We start from the raw sequence: 20,449 nt of genomic DNA, 5'->3' as shown, positions 1-20,449 counted from the left end.
GCTTTAAGGATCGAATATTGAATTTTATCTTGCATATGCTTGCAGAGCGAGGAGGTTATTGAGCACACTTTGTCCCTTTTTCTGGAGCTAGCATCTGGGTGGGTTCTGTTGCTCAAAATTTGTCCTGTTTCTCTAAACCTGGATGTAAAGTTTCTCATTATTTGGAGTTGCTTGCAGATATATGACAGGCAAGCTTTTGCTTAAGTTGGATACTGTAAAGTTCATCATTGGGCATCACACAGTAATTCCAAACCCCAGATAAATTTTCTGTTCTTTCATTATTACTTTGTCTCGGAAATTTTTTGAACTTTTATCATGATTCTCCATTTCAGAGGGAAAACTTTCCATTCTTGGAAGAATACAGGTGCTCCCGCAGTAGAACGACCTTTTACTATACTCTTGGTTACTTGATTTTTATGGAAGACAGCCCTGTGAAATTTAAATCTTCAATGGAGCCACTTTTGCAGGTGTTGAATCCTTCTTTGATAGTTTTTCAGCTAACTCTATGAGTTCTCCTTTCATTTAGCATTAACACTTCTATTGGTGCCATTCCTAAGGCCTGAAGTGACGTTTATGATATCACAGGTTATGGTTAGGTTGGAGTCAACTCCTGATGCTGCATTTCGCACTGATGCTGTAAAATATGCATTTATTGGTTTGATGAGGGATCTCAGAGGAATTGCAATGGCAACAAATAGGTACCATTTCTTGCCATCTCTAAAGTTAAAGCTTGGATGAGATGGTGTTATTGATATCTTTTTTGTTGTAATTTTTCAGTCGTAGAACATATGGGCTCCTTTTTGATTGGTTATATCCATCACACATGCCACTTCTCCTCAAAGCCATCTCACATTGGACTGACGTGCCAGAGGTGAGTTCTTGTTAGTTATTACCATGCGATGGCAGGTAATTTTGCCTCTTTCCATCTCCAGTCATGCTGTTTGTTTATGTTAATACTACATGTGTTCTTTTTCTCTCTTCATGTTATATTCTATCCTTGCCATTCTGATGTTACATTTAAAACAATGATTAGATATCAAGTTCGGCATCTGTCAAAACATCACATCAAAATATCATTTCCATAAGATGCCGCTGAAAAAAGAGGCAGCAGAAACAAACCATTGGACATGCTAAACTAGCTTCCAAGTTCAAACATGGCATCAAAATACCACTACTGCAGATAACTTTCTAATCAAAATATTAAAACAAAATAATGGATATCCTAGAGTTTGCTTTCAAGCCTTCACCAAAAAGGGGTTATAAAGAATAGTGCTGGAATTAGGGAGATGCTTGCCGGAATGCCTCTCACTTTGAGCCAGGCTCTTGCCTAGATGGTGCTTCATTGAACTCCTTGATTGGGGTCTCTGTGGTGCTCTGTGGTTGTGACACCTTGCCCGAGCACCTAGGTAAGTGCTTGGAGCACCTTTGTCAACGCTGTCTTCATTTCAGACACTTGTGTAATTTCTATATTATTCTTCTAGTACGAATGATTTTGTTATTCCATAGTTCCTCATTGGGGATTATCACTATCATATGGTGTTTTCGATAAATTTTTTCAGTTGATTATTTTGAATTCTTGATATTCTGCGGGAACAAACTGCAACCAACCATCATAAGGCCTTCTATGGGAAGATGCTGTGCTTGTTACGAAGCTTTCTTCTCTTGTAGTTGAATGAATTTTATGTTATATTACAGGAATGTTCATTTTATCTTGTATGATTATCTGGGGACCTTCACAGACACATGTACCCCTCTACCATGTCAATCAGGGCTTTAATATTTTTTGGCAACGGTCGAGTACTAGTACCATGAGTGTGCTGCAAATTAGGAGACTGATACTTAACTCATAAATACTATTTTTATAGGTTTCTCTCCTTCTGTAGGCTCTCATCTACACCATAGTCTTACACTAATCAAAGATTCTGCCTGGTTCTTGACAAAAGCTTTATTTATATGACACCATGTAATTTTTGAAAGAAGAAAAGGGTGTTTAGGGGGTTGGAGGGGGGTTTGGGCTGGGATTTTAAAGGCTTTTACCATTATATGATGCATAGGTTGTATAGTATTTACTTCAGGTTCACTGGTGGTAGGCATATGTGAGTATGCTTGTCAACTGAATCCCAAAACTGATATCCATAATTGGCAGTGCGGTTGTTATTCGAACATGTGCAGCATTTGAGATCACATGGTTTTAGATTAGCCTTGGGATTGGGAAGATGAGAAAGGCGAAAAAGGAAGAGCAGGGTTACGGCTGCCAGAAGAGGGTGCATTGAATCTGAACTAATAGTCCAAAAATTAGGGATGGTGCATTGAACCTAAACTCATAGCCAAGAAGTTAGAATTAAAGAGAAGTGAAATACTAACAGTGAGTTGTCTTAAAGGGCTTATCAAAGTAGGTTAACAAAATAACAAAATTTATCTTTAAACATGTATCCAGACAAATAAAAATGATACCATGTGTCCATGCTTGTAGCAAATTTGGTTGATGTTTAACTTTGTTACTGTATATCTGCTGCCTCTCTAACAATCTAATGCATTTTGTGCTTTTCTGCATGCATGTCCACATTTATTGGTTCTTCTATATAACTGTCGCAAAGATTTTAGAACTAGTTACGTAGTGAAAAAGATTTATGGTCCAGAAAGTTGTTAAAGAGTGATGCAGGAACTTAAGAAAAAAATCAAAAAATCCAGATGTGAAACATTTGAAAGATGGGGCAAATGTAGAATACTTTGAATATAGTTGTATTGCCATTACTTGGATTGACAACTTCTCACATTCTGATCTGTATGATCTGTTGTAGATTCTTTGCTCCTTGTAACACAGTCTTCCATCTTGTTTTATCATGTGAAATATTCTGTCTCTTTAGTGTTGTTTCTCGTTGGCATTGTTTACCAGTAGTCACAGTGGTAGGTTCACAAAACTATTGATTCTTGCAGGTTACAACACCATTGCTAAAGTTCATGGCAGAATTTGTTTTAAACAAAGCTCAGCGATTAACTTTTGATTCATCATCTCCTAATGGGATTCTTTTATTCCGGGAAGTCAGCAAGTTAATTGTGGCATATGGATCAAGAATCCTCTCTCTTCCAAACAGTGCGGATATTTATGCTAACAAATACAAAGGAATATGGATCTCATTAATCATTCTTACAAGGGGTGAGTTCATGCTACATTTCTTCATGCTTGTGCATTTCTTGAATGCTAAATGGTAATCCTAATACCATGACTTTGTTATTTGTCTTTACAATGTTCTTTGTACTGAATGTAAATCTGTAATCTTTTTTCTGATTGATATTAATTAATGCCTATTTGCTTCTTAATTATGCTAACTAATAGATGACAAATTGATCTTGCTCTTCCACATTTTTCTATGCCTGTTTTCTTGTTAAGGATTTGACTGAGGCCTTCACCTCATGTCAACTTGGCATGACACATAATTGGTCGTTATGTGTGCTAGTGCATGCCAAGCATTACCATGACATGACACTGGATGTGTTGTGCTATGTCAAGTGGGCATGACACCAGCGTGTAGCATTTATAACCTTGTGCTAATAAAAATATTACATAACTCTTCAGTTTAAGGTGTAATGCTATCTTGACCAATGTTTGGATTTAGATGTATGCTAACTGAACTTGTTTCATTGTTGTCCTTGTTATTGCTGATGTTCATTGATATGGATGCATTCTTATTGTACTATGATTCTGCCATGGGCCTTTGTTATTGGTTTGGCATAAAGACGACCAGTTTGCATAAACCTCAGCATAATTGCATGATGCTGGTATTGGATGACAGCTTGAGGTATTTATTATTCACGGACAAGTAGTTTTAAATGATTTATTATGGACAAAGTGGACGCTATGTTGGTTTTCTAGATGAAAGAATTTAAAGATACGAAATTTGAAATTGTTCAAAGTAAATATTCCAAATGCTGGCATTATGTGATGCATTTGTCTTGGCTGAATGGTGCTGTTAAACTGGTATTGCTTGATTTGTCAGCTGCTATGCTTTAAGCCGAATTTGGGCATGCTGATTGAATGGGAACATTGAAAAAGAGTGACAAGAAAAAGAACACATATTAGGAAGTTTATGCACTAAGTATTATATAGGGAACACTTTGTGACTATGCAAGGGTTCAGATAATTAACTATATTAAATGTGATGAAGATTGCATTCCTCATTATAGTACTGTACTGACATGTGGCAGTTGGTATTTCCTTTGATGTTTTGCACCAAACATTGTACGCTTTGTTGCTGGCATGTTTTGTCTTATCGGCCCAAATTAGGCAATACGAGACATATCGTACCATACTATACCGGTTTGGTACCGCTATCCGGTACAGGTGACGTACCGACACTCGGTATGCCAAAAAAATTCTGTACTATATGGATATAGTGCTAGTGTGGCACCGGTACGGGGTTCGGTACCAAGACGGCAAACCTTGGTTGCTGCTGTATGGTATGTATTAGTATCATAGTTTACTAGTCCCTAACTGGTATATGGCTGCTAGTGCTAGTACTTCAAACTTGGGAACATTTTATGATGGCTGTCAATGCTATACCAGTCTACATGTTAAAACCATAACAATGTTGACATTGGAACAAAGTGGTCACTATATACCATTGCTTGTTGGCATTTGACTCCGTGGTTGAACCAAATGAGATTACATGTGAAATACTTTTGTTTGACTGTTGGAGTTTAAATGGAAAAGGAGCAGTATTACAACCATAACAACATTTATACAGAACCTTTTCCTTCTCAAGGTAGCTTTTGCAAGTCCAAGTATTTTCTTCTGCAGGGGGTTGGTATTCCTTATCTCTATTATGCATTATGAAGTTGTGCACTGATTTTTCCTTGTTAACCACTTAATACCATCAAAGTTGATAGAGGATGGCGCACTTGAAACAAGTCAATTGCTTGACAGCAAATATTAGCAGGCTACTATTTTCTTCCTTTTTTTCAATTACTGTTGCTTGCTTTCAGTTTGAATTTTCCATCTAACTTGTGTTTCAGTTTATGGTATTCCTGAATATCTAGTTTTTGCCGAATAATCTAATGTTATTCGTATAACATATCACAGCATTGGCCGGGAATTATGTCAATTTCGGTGTGTTTGAATTATATGGTGATAGGGCACTTGCGGACGCCCTTGATGTCTCCCTAAAGATGACTCTATCAATTCCTCTGCCTGATATATTGGCATTCCGAAAGGTGAGATGTCTGATTTGGCTTGAAAACATGTCTTCTTTCAAATTGTCCTACAATATCTTCATGTAGTTGCTTGTACTTTTCTGTTTCGTGCTTAATCTTGTTTAGTGAGAAATAGGTCAAACTTTACCTCTATAGATGCTCTAATATTGCACTATCATTTCTAGCATTACAGCAAATTGAATTTTTGGTCCTATACTCATGAATACCATGAAAATGGGATCTGTTCTAGGTGATGTTCAAATGGCAAAGACTTTGTATGCAAATGCATGGTTATGTTTATTTATTCATATGTTTTTTGCTTTTTCTGAGCTCATGAATATACTTTCTACTTATACGATATTAGGAGGAAAAAGTTGTGTGATGCTCTTAAACTCATGGTTGTATTACAAATTTGATGTTTTGATTACAAACGTGAGCCTGCCACATCAATTGAAAGATGATGCTGGCATACACTTCCCTATTCAAGTCCATATCAAAAGGGCTTTGGACATGGCCTCCACCCAAGGGTTGCACTGTTCTTATGGAAGGTGGTCTGGGATCGCCTACTAACAAGAACAGTTCTCAGTGGTCGTGGACTACGGATTCCCTTAGAGTGCGGGATTTGCGGTGTTGATGAGACGGTGGATCATGCAGTGTTTCAGTGTGCATGGGCAAGAGCGGCTTGGCATTTGGCAGGGATCTCGAGGGAAGCTTGGAGCTAGAGGGACCTATTTTTGCAGGCCATCCGTCGATGGTCAGGTACGCCACCGTTGCGACTAAAGATTGTTGAGTGACTTCCACAGCTTACTAGATCTGGCTGGCAAGGAATGCTCGAATCTTTGGTGAGTATAGTGTCGCCGAGGCTCGTGGTAGAGAGCGCCCGGGCGCAGGTGGCGGAAATCAGTCATATTACATATGCAGAAGCGCCTTTGACAGCTTAGAATATCTGGGGTTCCCATCCTGTTCAGGCAGTATCCCGTACGGTGTTCTTCACCTGGGAGACCCACTTCCGAGCTTCCTCAAGGTCAATTTTGATGGGTCTGTCTCGGACGGAGGTATGCGGGGTGGCGTGGGGTTTGTTATCAGAGACCAGAACGCCATAGTGGTAGCAGTTGGTGGCTGTCAGCATTCGATATTTCGGTCTCTGGTGCAGAGTTGAGGGCCACTTGGGCAGGCCTTCGACATGCCTGGCTAGAGTTGCAAGCGCGCTCAGTTGTCCTGGAGGGTGACTCGGCCACGATTATTAGCTGGATCCAGAAGGGTCCGAGGGGTGTGGGTGACGTCCACCCTCTGCTTCGTGACATATGGGCCATGACAAAGGATGGAGTGGCCTTTCAGGCCAAGCATGTTTTCCATGGAGCTGCGGATTGGGTGGCCGCCTATGTGGCCAGCTATACGGATAGTACCGTGTGGGTTGGGGATGGGGAGCTGCCTAGGGTGCTTCGAGATATTCTGTTTTCTGACTTTATTGGGTGTATTCGTACTCGTCAGATATGAATCGCCTGTCTTAGCACCAAAAAAAAGGCTTTTGGACAAAATACATAAGATGGCTTTATACATCCTTTTTTAAAAAGATGGCTGAATGCTTTTGTTCATCTGTCTGACAGGTGTTATATTCAGCAAACCTATACACCTTTCTCTCCTCTTAAATTGTAACACAATATTTATAGGCAGCTTTGACAGGTAAATATTGGAGCTTGTGCAATGTGATTCAGTGCTGATAAAATCCACACCTTGATGTACATCTTAGTAAATGGAGATGCTATGCTATGTAACTGTTACCAATTCATTAGTCATATGCTTATCATGGCTACTGGGTTTTGATATATAAGCAAATTTCGTGGTTTCATGCCAGTACATTAGCAAAAGTTGGACATATATAATACTTAGTTCATAAAATAAGTTCACATGTTTTGGGGTCTGTTGCACGGTTTGCTATCCTGCTAAAATCATATCTCAAGTTCACTATTGCTGGATTTGTCTTGAATACATTCTGCTTCTTGTTTGCAGGCATAGCGCCATTCTAGTGTTTCATCAGATTTTCAGAGGCATCTACTATATGTTCTAAATTCTCTATGTTGGTCAGCAGACGTCTTTCTATTTCGAAGAATAATTTGCTTAAGAAACAGATGCACTACTTAGGCATAAAAGGCATCCCAAGTGATTTTTAAAACTATCGAAAAAGGTTCGCCATCGGTACGATCCTATTATAGTGTCGGTACAGTACAACTTGGTGTACCAAGTGTTGATACGGTATGGTATGGCATCATGGTTTGGTGCTGGTATGGTATGGTACCAACTAGTATGGCACATCTTGCTATCGAGTGTTATTAGTTGTTACTTCTTTCTTATCCTTCTTGTCTTTGAATCAGGGTCGGAGGAAATGGTACCGGTTCCTCGGCGGAACGAGTTGGTACAGCCATGGGACGCGGCCGTGGCCGTGGCCTCTGCCGGTCCCCCGCAGTTGCGGGCGTCCGCGGCTGCTTCCTCTCTCGCCCGCTCGCTCTCTCTTTCTCTTCTTCTCCGGCTCCGCAGCGAGCCATTTTTAATGCCGAAACCGTACCGGTGAGCCACGGGTACGGCTCGGAATGCGCGGAATCGTCCGGTTCAGAACGGTTCCGCATTCCATGCTTTGAATTGATCTTTTAGTCTGCTATCATAATTCTTCACTGGGTAATTAGATTGTATATTTTATTCTGTTTTAATTACTGAAATATTTGAAACCAACCTAACTTATCTGCTTGAAGTCCAGGTATTCAGCAATCTGATGAATTTGTTATTGTTGATTGGGTGGTCCATTTCTAAGGGCTGTTAGTCAGAGGTTCTAAACAACAAATAATTTATGCTTTAGAGACTGGGTGGGGTTGGTAGGGGTGTTTTATCATCTTCCCCTAATACTTGGAGCCCTTGAGAACACCCTAATAATTATAGTGGCCACTACTCTTATTGCCCCCTAAAAGGTCTTCTAACATATTGGCAACATCAAGCTCCTTATGATTGACTTGGATTTAAATGTAAAATTATATCTGCTGGACGTGAGCTGGATCCAGGCCTCTCTGGAAGGCTAGGCCTTGGCCTGGCTCTTATAAACTTAAGGGCCTAGGCAAGTCATGGACCTCAAGATTGAGGTAGCATGAAATCACTCAGTATAATTTTGTCTTTTTCTGACTAGGATTTGGTATGCGTTCAGAAAAGGCTTTTTTCTTTTTAAAAATCTTGTATGCTTTATATTTTTTATATTTCACATTAGAAAAGTCCAAAATTGGTAATTTTATGTTTTCTTGCATATTATTTATATTTCTGTCTTTTTAGCTTGGAGAACTATATCAGCATGCTTCCCATTCTTATAACAGGATTGGGGACAGATCAAAACTGATTTGATGGAATTGTGCGCAAGCAATTTTTTTCAAAACACATTTTGGTCATAATATTGTATTAAGTTTTCCTGTCTATGGTGTCACACACACATGATTTTGCTGCCTTAAAAATTGCCTTTTTTTTCTTATGGTTTTGAGGACCTTGTCAAATGAGCTTCACATATGATTTGTTTCTTCTCTTTCAGCTTACGAAGGCTTACTTTGCATTTCTGGAGGTTTTGTTCAACAACCATATTTCCTTCATTTTGAACCTGGATACAAGCACCTTTATGCATATTGTTGGCTCGCTTGAATCTGGTTTAAAAGGCTTGGATGCTGGTATCTCATCTCAGGCATGTGTTGCACTAAGTGCTTCATCCTTCTCGAGAACAAATTATCTATTTCTTTGCCTTTAATTTTGCTTTTTCCCGTGTTCCTTTCTTCACTCAAACACCTATCATAAATGTTGAAAGTTGAAACAATTATTAGTATGCTAAAGGATTATGACATTCTTAACAGAACATTGCTTGTTGCTTACATGTGTAATTACTTGTAAATTCTGTTTTATTTTAGCTAATGTTCTTTTTCTTTCAGTGTGCATCTGCAGTGGATAACCTTGCTGCATTTTACTTCAATAACATAACGGCAGCAGAGGTGCCCCCATCGCCAGCTGCACTAAATCTTGCTAGGCATATTGCAGAGTGCGCCAATTTGTTTCCTGAGGTAAGTGTTTATCATCTTGTTGTACCTAAAAATCATTTGCTGATGTGTTTATTAATTATTTTCAGTACATGATGTTTTTATCAGTTTGTATCTCATTAGTTTATTCCTTGTCAATTTTCATGTATACATGGATTCCATGAACTAAAATAACGTTTTGATTTTAATGGTTTCTTATGTATCAACCAATTGTTTATATTTTTCCCTTTTCATGTAATATACATAGTGCATCTTTCACTAAATCTGGATAGACCTGTACAAACCTGCAATGAACAGTTGTCACTAAGCAATTAAAATGCACTGAAATCAGGCATAACATTTCCTTGCTCAACATTTCAGTTTATAACAAAATAGCTGGCTGCAGGTTTGGGAGTGGTCGATCTAATTTATATGTTTATGGATTTGTCCTAGTTCTAGTTGGAACTTAGTCTAAATCCAGTTTTCCTTCCAAAAATAAGATTTCATAAAAAGTTAAAAATGATATCAAAGAATTATCTTCTTCACTTTATACAATTCATTAGCATGTTTTGTCTATTTTTAAAGTTCTAATTCATTAGGATAGTGTTAGGAGATGTCAGAGTCCATGTTGGTAATATGTGGAGAGAGGTTGGATCCACATATGCCCTTTAAGATAAGCAGATATATCAATTGATTTGACATCACTTAGGAAAAAGAAAAGAGATTGAGGTAGTTAAGGTTAGACGATCCAGTGCCAAGACTCGTATTGGTCAACTATCAGTTCGGTACCGTACCGATATACGGTACATAGTGGTGTGCCGGTTTTGAATCGGCATGTCATTTTTTTTTGTTTTCTTTCAATTTTTTAATCTTTAATGGAAAAAAATTGTTTTTTTTATTTTTGAATGATTTTAAGTCTAATTTGATGTTTCTTGATATTTTTTGATGTTTCTATCATCTTGGTACATCCTAAATGATGCTTCATGTTTTTTAGTGATTTTTCTACATTACCGTGATATTGCTTTGAAATAATGTTATCTTGGGGAGGCAAAAATTTTGCAAATCTGTGTCATTGCGTTTGCTACTCCTAGCCTTTTTCGTTAGCATTGGGCTGACACCAAATGTAAAGAAAAAATCAGCAATCTTGGCTTCACATGCTAGCGAAAATTTGAAATATTTTAAAATTAATAAGTAAGATACAAAACATATAATGATACAATCAATTGCATGTATTTAAAGTATAACGTACTTATCGATATCTAGAATCTTATCAAGTGGCAATCTTCCGTAGATATCCGGATGTTTAATACAGTCATGAGGCAAATGAACCAACTTTTCGAAATAAGCAGTGTTGTAGTCTTGTATGCTCATCTTGTAAGGTAGTGCTCTAGGTTATAACCAATCTCGGATATCTCACTGAAGTTCTGGCTTTAAGAGGTGTCCTCTAGCTGATAATACGGTTGTAGAGGGACTCATCCGAATATGCTAGTAGCAAAATCGGACCGGTAAGGTGCTCTAAGCTATGGGATAATAGCCACTAGAAGATGATGCTTGAGATGCACCATATCCATATATGTATGGATCATAGGATTCCTATGGTTGCGTTTAATAGAATCCAAAATGCGACTTAGAATCTGATATGTCTATGGATCCTACTTCACGTGTAAGGTCATTTGCAGTTGCATCATGTTCTCCTGAATGATCTCGAGGAGACCGTCTCCTATATGTAATCATATTCTCGTGGGCTCTACCAGCTTGTGCACTATGGTCCATATTCTATGTAGCATATGTAAACTGAAATTCACCAGTGAATCGAAGACCACCCTACGGAAGTGTTTCATGAACGTGGTCTCATATCCTCTACTTTTTCCCTAGAAACCAAATCCATGATCATTAGAACTGTCATCATTGCTCTCCCTGGCCTCTTAGTGAACTAACTCTTTTACTCTCTCCCTCGGGGCTGCAACTGCCTTTCTTTTTTCTTTCAAATTATGCTGAGCATCTTTGACCCTCAGGTAACCGCTATTTGAATCTGATTATATATAATATATATATATATATTTTATAAAAATTTATAAAAATATATACACAATAGGGGGATGAAGGGATTATGGACTTAATATTGATATTATAGATTATAGTTGTTTGTTAAAGGTCGAATTAGAAGTTTGGTGTATTATTGATTTTTACTTGATATTAGTTATATATCCAGGTCATTATACAAAGGTCCCTCTGTCCACTTTACCTTTCATCCTTTTTTTATTTTTTATTTTTTTGTAATTCTTGGTCTGGTACCCGAACTAGTCCGAATAACCCAATCCGAATAAAGATTAACCAGGCGATTTCAGATACCCGATGGATTTAACCTTTTTTGATGTGATGGGTTTGGGATATTTTTGGGCAAATTTTGAATTAGATTTGGATGGGTTTGGGTGTCAGGATTTTAAACGAGTTCCTACATGGTTAGGGCAAATTTTGCGGGTACCCTACCTATTGCTATTCCTAATACAGACGACATTAGAACCCCTTGCATTTGTTCATCTCCTTTCTCCATTCCTTTCATCTAGGACAAGAGTATTGCTCGTGCAGTGGCAAGGATGGATTGCATTTGATGCAGCAAGAGGCAGTAGTGAGCGCCAATAGAGGTGGCAGTGATGGCAGTAGCAATGGTGGGTGTCCAACCTTGGCAACATCAGTGTAGTTATTGGTCTCTCCCTCTATCTCTCCATTGCTCTTCTTTTTGCCCTTCTTCCCCTATTTGTTAGCCTTTATCCACCACTTCCCTTGTCTGTGTATATGTGACATGGATGAGCAGTCTCTAGTTGTTGATACATGTTGAAACGCCCCTTCTTAGTTAGACTGGCAAATCCACATAACATTGCTAACAATTGCATTAAGATGAAGCATTCAAAGTGTTTAGCCTTAAGAGGATTGAAGTAAGTCTAGGTGTTATTATGAGTATGAAGATCCATAAAGTATTTGAGCTTTGATTTTTTGACAACATTTAGTAAAGACATGCTTTGCTAGTATTGGAGCTTTGGCATATGAAGTTTTTCAACATAGAATAGAACGAAGCATTATCATAATCATAATCATAAAGTCTTTTTCCAACTATTTGGATCCGCCTTATGGATCCTCATTATGGCTACCTCTGATATTGTTCTAACTTTATCCACATCCTTCCTGACAACCTTTATCTGTGTTATCTTAGATCTTCACTTCTTTTCTTACCACTTTCAACAGATTAAAATACCTCTCCTTACTAGAGCCTCCTCGGATCTTCTTGTACATGTCCATACCATCTCCATCGAATTTGCATAATTTTGTTCTTAATTTATGCGACTTCTATAGCTCCTCAAAATTATTTATTTTTTATTTTATTCTCTTAGTTTTACCATACATCCATGTTAACATTCTTATTGCTACTACATTCAACTTATTTTCATTTTTTTTCTTTATTGCTTGACAATCTGAGCTATACAATATGGCAGGCCTTATTGTTTTATAAACAATTCTCTTAAATCTCTAAAATGTACGCATATTACATATTATTCTAGAAGCACATTTCCACTTCAATCAACTAGCTCAAATTCTATTACATATATCTCCATCTTTCTCTCTATTTTGTATAGTAGATCCTAAGTAACAAAATTCACCTCTTTATAGTATCTCTTGGTTATCAATATTATTTGGTATTGTACTTTCATTTCATTCTCACCAAATTTACATGTCATATACTATCTTTATTCTACTAATCTTTATACCTTATTCTTAAAGTTTTCTTTCGTAAGTCTAATTTAGTATTTAATCTAGTTTTCTTTTCATCAACCATCACCATATCATCCACAAATAATATATACCATGAATGCATGTTTTTGAATATTAGAAGTTCATCTATAAGTAGAACAAAAAGCTATAGACTTAATGTTGATCCTGCAAGCTTATAGTAATTGTAACTATACTTATGTAGTAACTCATAACACATCAATTCTCCAGCACTACATTCTCCAATTATTCCATTATAAATTTTATGGACGCCTTTCCTTCTGAAAATCCACCATATGCTTTCCCTAAGTCAATGAAGATCATATGCAGACTTTTCCTTTTTCTCTATAATTCTCAATCTATTGTCTAAGTAAAAAGATAGCCTCCGTGATTAATTTTTCAGGCATAAATCCATATTGGTTATATGATGTACTTGTTACTTTTGTTAATCTAGGTCTAGTTATCCTTTCTCATAATTTTATAGTGACTCATAAACTTATTTCCCTGATAATTAAAATAATTTTGGACATCATATTTATTCCTATGACAATTACTAAAATATTTCTCCTCCAATAATCTGGATTTTTCTTAGTTCTAAATTTCATTAAGTAAATTATTAAGCCAGTTTAACCCAATATCTTTGATGATTTTCCAAATCTCAAGATATTTTATTGGGCCTTAATGCAATTATCTTTTTACATTCTTGTCAAAGCTCTCTCCGGTTCACTTTTGTGAATTGAATGACCACAACCTTTATGCCCTAATTTTACTTTTTCAATAAAGTTTTCTTTATTAGAATTGTCATTTAATAAATTTCAAAATACTATCTCCATCTTTCTTTATTTTCCTCATCCTTCACTAATATCCTGTTATCCTCATTTTTAATGCATCTAACTTATCAATGTATCTAGATTTCCTCTCTAGCTTAACTATTCGATAAATTTTATTCTCACCTTATGAACCCAAGCTGATATGTAAATTATCGTATGCTACATGTTTTGCATTCATAGAATTTTTGCATTTTTCTTGGTCTCTTGAGATCTTATAAAATCCTTACCATCATTTGTTTTTTTGCCATTATTTAGAACAATCTTTTTTTTTTTTTAAATTTCAATTGTCTCTTGTACCTCATTATTCCATAGCAAAGTTTCTTTATTGTATATCTTCTCTCTTTTGATTCCTCGAAAACATCTTTTGCTGCCTTCTTACCACAATTAGCCATTTGCTCCTGCTTTTTTATTTAGTTCAATCCTTAAATTCCAATTTCCTTCCTTAATAGTTTATTCCTAAAATATATAATATTCAAATTTTTAGATTATTTTCTTTTTTCTTGCACTTGGTGTATAAATCAAAGATTAATAGGATGATACTCGTACGGGGTCGATACTAAGATGGCGAACTTTGCAACCTATGTTATGCTAAACTTTCTCATTGTATTACTTTAGAATCGATACATGTTCATCTTTCTCTTCTTTTAATAAAAAGTAATTTGTTTGTGATAAATTTGATCCACTGTTAAAAGTTACTAAATGCTCATCTTTCTTCTTAAAAAATGTGTTTGCAATATGTGTTTGCAATTGCGAGGTTGTTAGCCACGGCAAACGCTAGGATCGAATCTCCCAACAAATTTCTATCCGCAAAACTAAATCTATCATTTAATAGAATGCTGCATTATGCTTGCTCTGGTTTTGCTATTGTTGGATATTTTTATCTTTTTTGGGTTTTTGAAAACATTTAGTGAAAACATGCATTTTTCTACTATGAGAGCTTTACATTACAAATGTTTTTTCAGCATAGAATGTAATGTTGCACTATACTTGTTTCCTTTCTGCATATTCTGCAGAACCACAATTTGCCCTACTATCTCACTCACTCTCTTTCTGTCCCCACCCACCCACCCACCCGCCGCGTGTCTGTCTTGGAGATTTATGGTAGACCACCTTTTACTATATCTAATACTTGCTTAAAAATTACTATCTAATTTATGTAGTACATTGTTAGAGCATAAATACCACTAACATAGTTGGATACAGAATGCTTATTTACATTCAAGCTACCTTCTTTTGTGTAATATCCTTAGCTTGCTTTTTCCATTCCTTCCATTGCACTAATATATCTTTTCCATTTTTTGAACAGATACTCAAGACACTGTTTGAGATAGTTTTATTTGAAGATTGTGGAAATCAGTGGAGTCTTAGCAGACCAATGCTGAGCTTAATTCTTATTAGTGAACAGGTGACTTTCGTTGATTTGTATCTTGCACCTGTTGTTGTTTTTATATTGTATATATGCTCTATGCTAGAAATTCGTTTTGTGCAGAAGAATTCATGAATTGGATGCTGGCATATTTATGTCATAATTTATGGATAAACAGTCTTGAATGAGAGTTAAACTGATGTTGTTTGCATTTTGAATTTTATGAATTTTATTCATGCAACAATTCTTTGCATTATCTAGTTAATATCTGTATGGGATTCATACGTTTTTTTTCTAGGAAGTTGAAAAGTGCTGAAGTTTTATTTGTTGGAATGCTCTTAACTAATGAAAAGCAAACTAGTTTGTCTGTGTACCTTATGGTCTCATTTTTTTCATCCATAAAGTTTTGATGTGGGCCTCTTTTTTAGTCCTCCAAGCAACCAAGTTCATCCGAGCGAAGTATGTCAGCCAGATTGTGGCTTTTTATATGCCTATATATGTTCGGTTGGTTTTGACCACTAAATTGGAGGAACTTTGGCTGTTTGGATGAATGGATAAATGACTAGTTATTATATATTTTGCAAAAAATGTTTGTTCTTTCTATTTGGCATAATCTAATAGTTTCCTTTGGTGTAACTATTATGACATGAAAGATTTATTTCTTAAATCATTACTCAATATTTGCGTTAGATTATGCAGCTTACTACAAGTCTGCAACCGATAAACTTTATCTTCCTCCAAAAATGGGAATCAATAGTAAACTCAAAAATCCCTCTCTCATTAATATATAAAGGTTGGCTGTATGCTGTGTCTAACAAGTAACAACTTCGCCTTGTTTTGCTAACAAATGAATTAGACAACATCGTGTGACTTGATGATGGTGAGAAATGGGCAAGGGTTAGTTAAGCCATCCATAAACAACATGCCATGACTTGACTTTGGTAATTTGATTATTCTTGATGGAAGTGGTACAAAGTACAAGAGGACAAGAAGTTCTGTTCCAGCATTCAAATGGAGCAAAGGTAGGGAATGATGCTTGATAATGATTGTGTTTGCTACTGTGAGAATTGGAAGGTTAACAAGAAAGAGTGGAGAGTTAGAAGAGGGGTGATGACATGGAAATCACTATTTCAAACTCGTATGAAACTAAATTGTAAGATTAGTCCAAGGAACATGGTTAACATTACATGCTAATATATGTTTGGATGGAAAATAATGTTAGTGGATGGAGAACAATGTAAATTTTTGCATCAAAAAAGGATTAGTTATAGTTTAAAAGAAATTTATTTATTATTTACATTATTATGCGTAGGTCACTGCAAGGAAATATAGAGGTGAATAAGATATTTGTAAGTGGTTACTCAGGTTTTAGAGATAGAATATGAGATGAAAAATGGTTGACAATTATGTTTTAATAACGCTATTGTACTTTATTGATGTTAATATTAGAATATTGATATTTTTATTAAATAATATATGTTATATTAATTTTTAATTATATTAATAATATATTATATTTTATGCCAAATTTGCTTTATTCCTAGTCATTACCTATACTTATCCTAACATAGGAACCAAGTTAATCATTCCCTATAATTCACAGGAATAGATTTCTAGATTTGGAAAATAATTCCTGATTCCCATTCCTGACAACCAAAAATGGCCTATAGGGTATAGGAAAGGGTTATGGAACAAAGATGGGGGTTGGGGGGGGAAGGTAACACCAACCTTGAGGGACCAATTTGGTTTCACATCAGGAAGGTCAAAAATGGAGGCTAGTTTATGCTTCTTTATGAAAAGATTCATGGCTCATAGTCTTCATCAAATTGGATTAATCATTATAATGGAGTAGCAGAACAGGTGTCAATGTCTTTGGATTGTAACATAAATGAACACTAGGCCCAAATATTTTTAAACTAATCATAGATGAACTTCTAATTTTTCAGCTGTAATGTGGTTAAATAACTTGTAGGTCACATAATGGTAGTTGTGAGAAGGTGAATGGAATTTATGCTCTGTTGGGACATGGAGGAAACCTTTTAAGTTATTAATATTAAAATTACTAACTCAAAATAGAGTATATGGACTGCTATTAAAATGGAACTAGAAATGAAATCTTATTCAAGTGAACGAGCCATATACAACATATTGTGATCGACCTGGGATAAATTGTGGGGAAGAATGGAGAGATTGGTAAGGCTTGTTATAGGATTACATTTGGATGGATAAAATGGAGAGGTGATTTTTGGATCTTATGTGACTGATGCATGCCTAGTGACTTAAATACATCTATTGCAGTAGTAAAGAGGTTCTATGTAAATAGGATGATCATGGTATACATGAGAATGTTGAGATGGAAGTGTAATAGTGTTTGATTTGCTAGGATGACTTGTGTAATGAGATCATAATTGGCTGGATGGAGTAGAGAGGCGGTCTTACCCCTTAGATAAAAAAGTAGAGAGTTGCTTTTACTATAAACCACAGTTTTTGAGTTTTGCATGGTTCATTATGTTTGTGATAATAAAAAGGATCTTACTGTATGGACGTGGCATAAATATGGATGCCTGAACCTCCAACTCAGCTTCCTTGTTTTCCATAAAAGTCAACATTTGTGGTTCCAAGTTAACAAGATGTCACGGTTTTCCAGTTTAGCCATAAATTGATGTTTCTCCTTATCTCTCCTTATCTGAAGATGATCGTACTCTTTTTATGATATACATGGCCTTCCATATTGTACAAATTGCATCTGTGTAGCTTTCAAGCCTTTAACGAAAACCTATATTTAGTGATGGCCTTGTAAGTCTTGATGTAGTTAGCGGAGGTCTCTATTTGGTCATGTTCCTGATTATTGGTAAAGAATTAGTGAAGACAGACATGCAGTTTTAAGTTGGAACTTGCTAAGACATACAAGTATAGGCACTTCCATTGTATTCTTTCTTTTTGAAGAATAGTAGCTGAGATAATTGAGACTGCTAATCTAATCCATCAACATCACTGGAGCATGATGGTCATGGTTGTATGCTATGTATATTATTGAACGTTTATAATTTTTCTTGTTCTACATCATTTGTTATAAAAGATGTATAACATTATAAGTGTGGGCACTTTCTTTGTGTTATTTCTTACTGAAGAATAGTCACTGAGGTAATTGAGACTTTTAATCCTTTATTATCACTGGACAAGATGGTCATAATCATATCATTTGTATGTCTTTCCATGTTTATTCTTTTTCTTGACCTATCTTCATCTGCCATATAAGATGTTTTATGGTTAAGGCACTATGTTTTGTAAACTTTCTTTTATGCAAATGTTCAGATTAGTTCTGTATTTGGTTATTCTGAAACCTGCTATCTCAAATGATTTTTTTGTATTATATCCTGTCCTTGCCTGGATTCTTTGCTGACTTTACGTATTTTGCACCTGCAGATGTTCAGTGATTTGAGAGTACAGATCTTGGCTTCACAGGTTAGCATCAATTTCCACCTTTTTTGATCATTTGTACTATTGTGTTTTTCCTTGTCCTTGATCAGCTATCAGACCACTTGTTTGTAAATGTTAGCACATTTCTTTTATTATTATTATTTTTTTAGCCTCTAGTTAAGGCCTAGTTTAAGCGGCAAAGAACTAGATTTTAGGACGTGAAGATTTTGTCTCTCAGGTTCTTGTCTTTTTTAATTACAATGCGAGATATTTCATTTGATGTTTGAAAAGATACTGCTGGAAATTATGTTAAAATTCTTAAATCTTCTTATTTTCTTTGTTTTTGGTATAAAAAGTTGTTTCGTTTAGTATGTTTGGTTGCAAGGAAATTCATGAAAACGAATGTGCTTTTTCATGGAAAAGTAAATACTTGTTTGTAGAACTAGAAATAAGCCTTCCAAAGCTTCAATTTTCTGTTGAAACAAACAGAAACTTGGGGCCTCTTTGGTATGGTTGTTTTTGTGGTATTGTTGTTGTTTTGGGTTCTTGTTTCCCTACAAATAAGTGAAATACTGTCTAGAGATTCATGTTGGAGACGACATCTACATGGAAATTCTGCCATTCCTTGCTTTTATTTTCACTTTTTGTAAGCAATAAATCTGTGATGCCAAAATCTCTAAAGGTTTTATAAAACTATTTGAAAAACAAATGCATTTCCTTATGTAGTTGCATTCAGTCTAGCTCAATTTTCTTGGTTTTTTGAAAACAAAAACAGAAACAAAGGCAATACCAAGCAGGCCCTAGAATTCATAAAGTAGTTTTCAATGAGGTTCTCCTTGCAACCAGACCGTTAATTATCGAGACATACAATTCCAAGCAATCTATTTTCTTCCTTTTTTAAGAATCGTGTGCATCTACTGGTGTCAAGTTGCTCATTTTGTTTTCTGACAAAAATGTTGTTTGCTTATATGCAGCCGTCGGATCAACAGCAACGCCTTTCATTATGTTTTGATAAGCTGATGGCTGATGTCACAAGAAGTTTGGATTCGAAGAACAGAGACAAATTTACTCAGAATCTCACCATATTTCGGCATGAATTCCGTGTCAAATAGTACCAGCATAGTGGCATTACTTTTTTGGAGAAACCTTTCTGGCTGTGACCTGTAGATGCTCCATTCCATTATGCAACCGCAGTTAGATTTAATGCAGTCATGAGGGGAGAGTACTCTCTGTTGTGCTTATAGTTGACAATATATTTTGGTTTTTGGCTCCTTCCCGCGGTGGCGGGTGTTTATGGGGGTGGGAAATGGGAAAGGGAGGGATATATTTGCTACCATTCTCTAGAGAGTTGTATTCATGTAGGTTTACACCAGTGGTTCATTCTGGTCGTCTTTATATTGGGAATGAAAATATGTTGGGGTTTTTACAGGTTATTTTGTACAGCAGAATTTTAAAATTGCTGTAAGAGGGATGGTGGCTGTCATTAGGTTGTCTGAAACAAACATCCGTGTCTAAAAGATCTAATTCTTTTTCTCAAGGGGAAGAAAGATAAAAAGATGTAAATACTGCTGTCTCTTGTTGGAGCTGTTATATACATTACCTTTGTTATTTTATGTTCTAATATTTTTGTTACCAGCTCATCAGGCATCCATGGTTTTTGATATCTTATCATGGAAGCTTCTGTTTCTCACCCTTCAAAGAGGTATATGGTATCTGGTTAATGATTTGAGTTGTCATGGTGATGTGTAATTATTCCTGTTTTAGAATCTGTTCGTAACGCTTCATTTATGTCTTGGTTGGCTTCCAAATGCCATACAGTTTGTTTTCCGGTTGTTGCAATGAGA

At 36.0% G+C, this 20,449-nt stretch overlaps 1 protein-coding gene across 17 annotated transcripts in view; it reads left to right on the top strand.

Moving 5' to 3' along the window:
• Positions 1 to 20,226, top strand: part of LOC103696370 (ARM repeat superfamily protein) — a 49,215-nt gene extending 28,989 nt beyond the window's left edge. For 14 of the 17 annotated variants that reach the window (XM_088715520.2, XM_088715514.2, XM_088715516.2 and 11 more), the window contains 12 exons: positions 46 to 98; positions 178 to 241; positions 333 to 467; positions 586 to 698; positions 778 to 871; positions 2,938 to 3,157; positions 5,081 to 5,211; positions 8,753 to 8,899; positions 9,141 to 9,269; positions 15,126 to 15,224; positions 18,612 to 18,650; positions 19,580 to 20,226. In XM_088715520.2, coding sequence (XP_088571646.2) covers positions 46 to 98; positions 178 to 241; positions 333 to 467; positions 586 to 698; positions 778 to 871; positions 2,938 to 3,157; positions 5,081 to 5,211; positions 8,753 to 8,899; positions 9,141 to 9,269; positions 15,126 to 15,224; positions 18,612 to 18,650; positions 19,580 to 19,717 — 1,362 coding nt within the window. In that variant the 3' untranslated portion in view covers positions 19,718 to 20,226. Of the gene's footprint in view, positions 1 to 45; positions 99 to 177; positions 242 to 332; positions 468 to 585; positions 699 to 777; positions 872 to 2,937; positions 3,158 to 5,080; positions 5,212 to 7,200; positions 7,376 to 8,752; positions 8,900 to 9,140; positions 9,270 to 15,125; positions 15,225 to 18,611; positions 18,651 to 19,579 lie in introns of those variants that run through there. The other 3 variants (XR_015975171.2, XR_015975172.2, XM_088715524.2) reach the window with 2 other exon arrangements.
• Positions 20,227 to 20,449: the final 223 nt, after the last annotated feature.

This window comes from Phoenix dactylifera, chromosome 2 (assembly GCF_051530095.1).
Source record: "Phoenix dactylifera cultivar Ajwa chromosome 2, Ajwa_hap1_PhDact_Kaust_v1.1, whole genome shotgun sequence".
Lineage (NCBI taxonomy): Eukaryota > Viridiplantae > Streptophyta > Magnoliopsida > Arecales > Arecaceae > Phoenix > Phoenix dactylifera.
Note: the sequence above shows the minus strand (reverse complement) of the source record. Positions and strands in the feature narration are given on the sequence as shown.